We start from the raw sequence: 7,916 nt of genomic DNA on the forward strand, positions 1-7,916 counted from the left end.
CGTGGACAAACCCCTCCTCTTAAAAAAAAAGAAAAAGGCGAGTGAGGTGCACAGGGCCCTGGCGACAATAGGGACATCCCCAGAACTGACAGGACAAGGGGAGAGCAGTTCTGGAACCCAGAACGGGGGCCTGAGCAGAGAGGGCCCCCTGAAAGGAACTGCAGCCGGTGGAGAGGGGCGCAGCCAGCCCTCAGAGAATAAGCAGCAGACCTCTCTCCCTCCCCCGGAGACAGGACCCTGCTCCTGTCCCTGAGGGTCAGTCCGCGGGAGCCAGCACGGTGGAGAAAGCTGGAAGGTGGGTCAGAAGGGGAAAACGAAGACACGTAGCTCCATTCTTACGGTTACTTTGTATTAGTCCAGATGCTTCTTGTCATAAAACACATGCACGGTGATTCAACAACCGGGATTTGCTTCTCTGAGAGCGAACCAGCAGAGATTTGGAGGTTGCAAATGCGGGTTTTGCTCAGCAGCTCAGTGATGCCGTAATCCCGAGGCAGGATCTCTGTCTTTCTTGTCAGGGCCTCGAGATGGTGGCCCAAGTGCCAAGTGCCACAGCCCCACGAGACCGCCACAGTGCAGGGACAGGGGTCCCCGGGACTCCTCTTAGCCTCTCCTGCTTACAGGAATCAGTCTCCCCCTGAGAGCTGGGGGGGAGGGGGGGCTCTCCTCAGGAACCGGGGGTGAGAAGGGGGAACGGCTGTGGGCACGCGGCCCTGGGATCACTCTTGGTAACACGGAGATCACCCTGCCCCCAGGGAGTGCTCCCCTAACGCTCTGGTTTGTTGTCAAAGCACAAAATGCAGCGACAAATAGGCTCAAACGTGACCGGGTTGCTCTGAGCCACCCTGGGTCATCTCTCACTGGGGAAGCTCTCCCTCCCTTTCAGGTAGCCTTCTGAGGCCAGTTCCTCCTCCTTCGCTCAGGTGGGCCGGGAGTTCACTTCCACAACAGACCTAGAGAGCCAGAGACTCTCTGGAAAAGTCCCTGAGGCAAGGAAAATACAATTGGCGTGGCGACCTGCTTGGAATGAGGGAAGGAAAAAACGAGAAGAAAACCCAGCACGTGTTAATGTTTCAATAAGTGACCCTGACCTGAAACTTAGATATGGATTCCTTACCCTCAAGGCCATGGCTGACACTCAGCTGGGACCCCCGGGAGGACCACACAGCCTGCTGAGGTATCAGAAAGCCTCAGACCCAGTTAGTGGGGACGCCCTCTATGTCCCCAGAAGTACGGCTGCCTCAGCCCTTCCCCAGAGACAGGGTTCCTCTAGGAGCCCCGAGCCACCTGCGGCCACCATCCCCACTGGTCAGAGCCCCCACTTGCCCCTCGGGGAAGCACTTTGAACCTACCCTGTGGTGACTACACATAGCTCTTCTGTAGAACTAAAAGTACAGATCAAGACAAAACCTCCAGGCCCGTGGAGTTCCAATCAGAAGCAGTGACCCTGTGCTGCTCGCTCTGCTCAGTCTGGCCAGCTTCTCCCAGGCCCCGGGAGGAGACTGCTCTGGCCGCCCACCTTCCTCTACAAACCGCCTTACGGGGGAGGCCCAGGGAGCCTTCCAGAACAGCAGCACTGTCCCTTCCCTGCCTGGACTATAGGACTCACGACATCATATGCCTGTCCCTTTAGTGTCTGTCACTAGGCTTTTGGCCCCACGAGGGCAGGGTGCTATGTGCGTGTGAGCACCCAGCGTCTAGACCAGGGTCTGCCGAGAGGTCACTCGGCCTCTACTTACAGCAAATGCATCACCGTCCTGTTATGTACACCCTCCTTTTCTCATTGTTCTGGGACCATCAACATTGTTTCTTTTCTGTTCCCTCGTGTGTCATTTAATGGTGTGGAATCAAAGCCCCACTTAAAAAAGATTTTTTTTTTAAATGTTTATTCTTGAGAGACAGAAACAGAGCACGAGAGGGAGAAGGGCAGAGGAAGAGAGGGAGACACAGAATCCGAAGCAGGCTCCGGGCTCTGAGCTGTCAGCACAGGGCCCGATGTGGGGCTTGAACCGATGAACCATGAAACCATGACCTGAGCCAAAGTTGGTTGCTCAACCAACTGAGCCACCCAGGCGCACCTCAGAGCCCCATTTTCTAGGACAGGAAGCTATTTACAGTTCCTTAAATTGTGAATTACGACAGAAAGAGATTCAGTTGAGCCCTGGGTGTTTGCCAGCCTTGCATTGCTAGTGGCCTACAGGGGCCACTCACCATCCCCTCCACCCTCCCTCCCCCACACTCAGAAGCTGCTTGGCTGGGCTGGTTTGAAGGTGACCCTCTGGAAAAGCCAGGACATTTATAGAATACTTGTGGATGATACTGGGTGAAAGTACTCTTTGCTGGGAACCTGCAGCCTGTGTTCGCCATGCTGGAGGCCTCCCAGTGAGCACAGCTGGGGTTCCTGGACCCCGTGGTGGGATTGCCTGCAATTAGGAGCTGGGGTCCCTCCCTGTTGCACTGGCAGCGGCTGGGTCTCCGCCTCTGGGCCTGGCAAAGGCTGCACAGAGCTGGGCTCTGCGGGGCCCAAGCTCCTGGCCCGGGTGCTGGCATTGCCGACAGAGCCTTTAGGATGCCAGGCACTGCTGAGTCTTAGGGGGGACGTTGCATCAGGACAGCTGCCCTTTTCCCAGGGGCTGGGGCATCTCGGGCCGAGAGCGAGGCCAGGCTGTGAGAGGGGCTTGGCCCCCACTTATCGCTCAAGGTCCTTGGATAACAGTGGATAACAGAGAGGGCGGCTCTCAGGCTTCTCTGGCTGGGCAGGGCCACAGGGGTTGGGCAGGGCTTGTGGTATCCCCGGGGACTTAAAAACAGGGCCCTCAGGGCAGTCAGCCCACACCTTCCTTCCCAACTGCAGCAACATGGCCTTTCTCTGGCTTCTCTCCTGCTTCGCCCTTGTGGGGGCTGCCTTCGGTCGTGAGTGTCGGGATCCCAGGGGTGGGCCTGCTGGGCCTGGAGTCGGCTTGCGGGGAGGCCCTGAGCTACCAGTGGCCCCGCGGCCAGGCCCATCGAAGGAGCCCGAGAGGCTCTGTCCAGAGTGAGCCTTGGGGCCTGGCTAAGAGGGACTTTAGAGACCCCTTCCCTGCACCCTTGGGTCTCTTACCCAGACAGGCAAACTGAGGCTGCGGGGAGCACAGGGGTCCTCTTGGAGCCCTTTGAGCCCTTACACTCTGAGACAAGAGGGTACCAAAGAGTTCTTTGGCCCAGAAGTGGCTTGGGCAGGGGTGCCGTGGACAGAGTGAGGGTATGGTTGCAGGAGACTCTCAGTGCCTCCTCCTAGGATTTTTATTTATTGTGCCAGGCACTTTCAAAGCCCTTCATTTTCCATTAAAAAAAGAAGAAGAAATAATAGAAAATACAGAAAATGACATTCCAGCCACGTACCTACCATCAGGGTTTTGTAAATATTACCTTTTTGCAGACTGGCCTCAGGTACTTCTTTTTAAAACATAAAATAGATTCAGCTAGAGTTACCTTCTCCCTCCTCCACTAGAGGAAGATGAACCCAATTCCGAACTTGCTGTGTGGGTTTTACTAATTTAGTACATATTTATAAATCCATAAACTCTGTACAATAGTCGTATAAGCTTTCACAAACAGTATTATACTCTACGTCAATTTTAAAACATGGCTGGGGCGCCTGACTGGTGAAGTTGGTGGAGCCTCCGACTCTTGATCTCAGGGTCAAGGGTTCAAGCCCCACGATGGGCTTAGAGCTTACTTTAAAAAAAAGCGCCTTTTCCCACCCACCTGATGTTTTAGATTTATCCCCGTTGGTGCGGAGACCCATTCGCTGTAATCACGGTAAAGTACTCAGCTGTGTAAATACATCCTGGTTTAGCTCTAATGTTTTTGCTGTTACAAAGAAAGCGATTAGTATGATGACATATGTTTTGGCAAGAATGATCTGCACGGAGTCACCCGGGGGCAGCAGGGCGGGCGCTGACCTGTAGAGAAGCCTGCGTTGCCACAGGGAGCGGGGGAGGGAGGGCTGCCTGGTGGTCGGGCCTGCACCAGCCTGACCTTCCTTGTGCGGGTGCTGAGAAGTCCCCAGGTCCCGGCACAGCAAGTGCGTCACAGACACATTAAGTACACCTGTCTTTTCTCATCCTCTGACAGTTCGAGCCCATGTTTTGTGTTTTCCCCCCTGTGTTCTTGTACGGTGCAAAGTCCTGTTTTATTAAATAATTAAGAAACTAAAACTTGACACGATGAATAGTTCCTGAAACCTCTGGAAAAGAAAAGTCAGCGTAAGCACAGAAGGGTGGAACGTACCGGTTCTTACCGGCTTCAGCAAAGCGCCAGGGTTCTGGACTCCCCGTGTACTTGGGGTTGGCCGATTTCTCTGCTCCCATCTAACAGGTGAGCTTTGACCTGTGAGGTTAGCCTCGGGTGCTCCCCAGTTTACTGAGGAAAATGAGCCCTGGAGATTCAGTGACGCCCTGAGGTCTCTCACAGCATGAAGGCTGGGCCTGGGAGTCCAGCCAGGCAGTCTGATTTCTCAGCCTGTTTTCTGCTCCTTCATCAGGAAGTCCCCCGGCAGGACCTGCCCCTGGCCTCTGCATCCCTGGCAGGGTGCCTGGGGGCTGGCTTCATGCGGGGATCCCGGTTTATAGAGGTTGAGGACTGCAGCCAGAAGTCGCCTGGAGGGTGGTGTGGGGTCCTGGCGGAAGGAAGCAGGAGTTCTGTGGACTCTGGGCCTCAGCCTTCTTCCCTCTTCTCCTACTCCCCCAGAGTGTGGGGTCCCCGCCATCGAACCCGTGTTGAATGGCCTGTCCAGGATCGTCAATGGCGAGGACGCTGTCCCGGGCTCCTGGCCCTGGCAGGTGTCCCTGCAGGTGAGGGGGTTTTCTGTGAGAGAGTGGGGGACACACTGGGGTGTTAGCCCAGCTGGGGCTAGGCTGGGAGCTTCTGGTGTCCAGCTAAGCCTGACCCTCCCCATGTCCCTCCAGGATAAAACCGGCTTCCACTTCTGCGGGGGCTCCCTCATCAGCGAGGACTGGGTGGTCACTGCTGCCCACTGTGGTGTCAGGTGAGGCCTGTGCGGGCTCAGGGCTCTGCTTCTGGCCACATGTGGGGGTGAGGAGGGAGCAGGGCCCACTCCCAGTCCTTAACCCCCATTGATTCCTCTAGGACATCCCACGTGGTCGTGGCTGGGGAGTTTGACCAGCACGCAAATGAAGAGAACATCCAGGTCCTGAAGATCGCCAAGGTAGGCCCGAGCCCTGCCCAGCTGGCCCAGGAGGCCCAGCTGCGGGGCTGGGGACAGCGGCAAGAAGGATAAGACCCTTGGGCTGCTTGAGAACACAGGAGCCCGAGTGGTTAGGCTCGCCTCCAAGTTCTCATTCCGGGCTCCTGTGGATCTGTTTTCCCCATGGGGGCCACCAGGAAAAGGGCTTGGACCCTGCAGATTGCTGACTAATCTGAGGGCCTAACTTTGTCGTTTTGGCTCCGCCCCACAGGTTTTCAAGAACCCCAAGTTCAACATGCTGACCGTCCGTAACGACATCACCCTGCTGAAGCTGGCCACGCCTGCCCGCTTCTCCGAGACCGTGTCCCCTGTGTGCCTGCCCGCGGCTACGGATGAGTTCCCCCCTGGTTTGCTGTGCGCTACCACGGGCTGGGGGAAGACCAAGCACAATGGTGAGCACCACCTGGCCTTTCACCCAGGAAACGTGTCTGGGGCTGGGGCTGAGCAGCGGGGGTCTCCAGGTGGGACCCATATGGCTTTTCCTTTTTTTTCTCGTCTAAATTGCTACACACTCTGAAACCTTTCCATTTATTTATTTATTTAAAACCCTCTTTTTAAAAAAAGTTTATTTTGAGAGAGACAGTGCAAGTTGGGGAGGGGCGGAGAGAGAGGGAGACACAGAATCCGAAGCAGGCTCCAGGCTCTGAGCAGTCAGCACAGAGACCAACGTAGGGCTCGAACCCATGAAACTGGGAGATTTCATGACCTGAGCCAAAACCAAGAGTCAGACGCTTAACCCACTGAGCCACCCAGGCGCCCCTAAAACCCTCTTAATGAAAACCTTCGGAACATGAATAAAGATGAGCTTAAATACTGCACACTTGAAGACGAAGTTGCTGAAGAAACGCCCAAGTACCAGCAGGTGGCACTCTCACTTCGTTGCAACGAGGTCCCCACGGTCGGGTTTCCAGCCTGGACTCCTCTCCAGACTTGAGGCGGGCGCTTGTGTCAAGCTCGCCGTGAAGTCTGGGCCGGGAGTCAGATGTCCGGGTGTGGTTCGGGGCCCTGAGAGTCCGGCTGGGTCTCCCCTCCCCCGGCTGCTCCCTCCACTGACGATCTTCCTCCAGAGTCCCGGGTGCTCCTGCCCAGGCCCCGGCTCACCCTCTGGTCCTTGACCGGGAAGGAGGCGGCCAGGAAAGGGCATCAGGAGGACGGTGCTCCCCCATCTGCCACCCAGAGCGGCGGGTCCCCAGCAGCGCCCCGTGAAAAGGACGTCAGCCCCCTTCCCCGGAGGGGAGGCAGTGCCCCCCGCCCACCACACGGGCTGCCAGGGCACGGCTCGCGTGAACAGCTGTGCTGGAAGCCATGTCACCACTGCCTGGTGTGGAATCGGAGAGGAAGGGGTCCCGCAGGGACTGTTAGGTCTGAGGGAAGGTGGGGAGCTCCGTTTCTGAGGTCATGGTGATGGGGAAGGACTGGGAGCAGGCAGGGGGGAGGCAGGGTCTCCTCCACCCCGGGGTGGGCCGGCTGGGTGAGGGCTCCTGACCTCCGCTCCCCGCCCCCCCCCGCCCCCGCCCCCGCCCCCTGTGTCCCTCCAGCCAACAAGACCCCCGACAAGCTGCAGCAGGCGGCCCTGCCCCTCCTGTCCAACGCCGACTGCAAGAAGTTCTGGGGCAGCAAGATCACGGACGTGATGATCTGCGCGGGGGCCAGCGGCGTGTCGTCCTGCATGGTGAGGCCTGGCCCCGCCCCCCGCCGGCCCCTCCCCCCGCCGGCCCCGCCCCCGCGCGGGCCAGGGGGCTGCTCCCTTCTGCTGCGTCCGCTCCAACCCTCTGGGCGGCAGTGGCGCTGGGGGCCCCCACGCCAGCCAGCCAGCCAGCCAGCCGGGGGAGAGTGTCAGCCACGTGCCCCAGGCCCACCAGGAGTAGGCGACAGAGCTGGGCCTGCCACGTGGCCCAGATCGGAGAGCCTCCTGCCCAGTCTCTGCCCCCACACTTGTCATTTGTCTGCACAGAACCTGCGCGGGGGCAGGTCAGGGCACACCGGGGCCCCGGTACCCCGCTTCAGGCTTGTAAACAGGTCCTTTCTCCTCCTGCAGGGCGACTCTGGCGGCCCCCTGGTCTGCCAGAAGGACGGAGCCTGGACCCTGGTGGGCATCGTGTCCTGGGGCAGCGGCACCTGCTCCACCTCCGTCCCCGCCGTGTACGCCCGCGTCACCGAGCTCATTCCTTGGGTTCAGGAAATTCTTGCCGCCAACTGAGCCTCTTTCTCCCACCGTCCCAACCCCGAGTGTTTCCAATAAAAGCATGTGACGGGAGGCACTGAGTTACCCTGTGTCTCTGTGTGGCCTGGGAGACGCGGGGCTGCAGTATCACTGTGACCCAGGGCCGGCGTTACCAGCGTCTTTCCCAGTTAATCCTGCTTTGTTAGAAAGCTCTAGCTCTATTTTCCATCCTCCCTGCTCAGGACTCCACTCGAGGTAGAACTGAGTTTCTATCTGCTGGAGCCAGCTTTACCCAAGGAGCTTTCTGGAAGGGTGCGGTCCTCCGCCAGGCTATGCAGTCCGTAGCCGTCAACCCTGTGCTCCAGGCACCTTCGCCTGCCTCTGGCCCCCTGCGCCCCCCTGCCCTTTGCCCTTCCCTGCCTGGGGTCTGCCGCACAGGCTGGATACACACTAACCTGTGCAGGTCGGGAAATCTCCAACAGGCACCAGCGCTTGTCCCCTGTG

General features: G+C 58.3%; 1 protein-coding gene across 1 annotated transcript; it reads left to right on the forward strand.

Moving 5' to 3' along the window:
• The first annotated feature begins 2,785 nt into the window (after window positions 1-2,785).
• On the forward strand, window positions 2,786-7,505 carry LOC147573378 (chymotrypsinogen B). Its single transcript, XM_086688890.1, has 7 exons — window positions 2,786-2,913; window positions 4,732-4,835; window positions 4,950-5,029; window positions 5,131-5,209; window positions 5,460-5,640; window positions 6,787-6,920; window positions 7,287-7,505. Exons 1-7 carry the CDS (start codon window positions 2,859-2,861, stop codon window positions 7,446-7,448), a joined length of 795 nt encoding a protein of 264 aa, XP_086545016.1. The 5' UTR covers window positions 2,786-2,858; the 3' UTR covers window positions 7,449-7,505.
• Window positions 7,506-7,916: the final 411 nt, after the last annotated feature.

Source organism: Puma concolor, chromosome E2 (assembly GCF_028749965.1).
Source record: "Puma concolor isolate L17-30 chromosome E2, mPumCon1.1.hap2, whole genome shotgun sequence".
In the NCBI taxonomy this organism is placed as follows: Eukaryota; Metazoa; Chordata; class Mammalia; order Carnivora; family Felidae; genus Puma; species Puma concolor.

Bases quoted from the DNA above. Each gene is read 5' to 3' on its own strand.
- LOC147573378 (XM_086688890.1), top strand. From the start codon at position 2,859: ATGGCCTTTCTCTGGCTTCTCTCCTGCTTCGCCCTTGTGGGGGCTGCC. The intron at 4,836-4,949 runs GTGAGGGGGTTT...ATGTCCCTCCAG, and splicing joins CCTGGCAGGTGTCCCTGCAG to GATAAAACCGGCTTCCACTT. The intron at 6,921-7,286 runs GTGAGGCCTGGC...CTCCTCCTGCAG, and splicing joins GCGGCGTGTCGTCCTGCATG to GGCGACTCTGGCGGCCCCCT.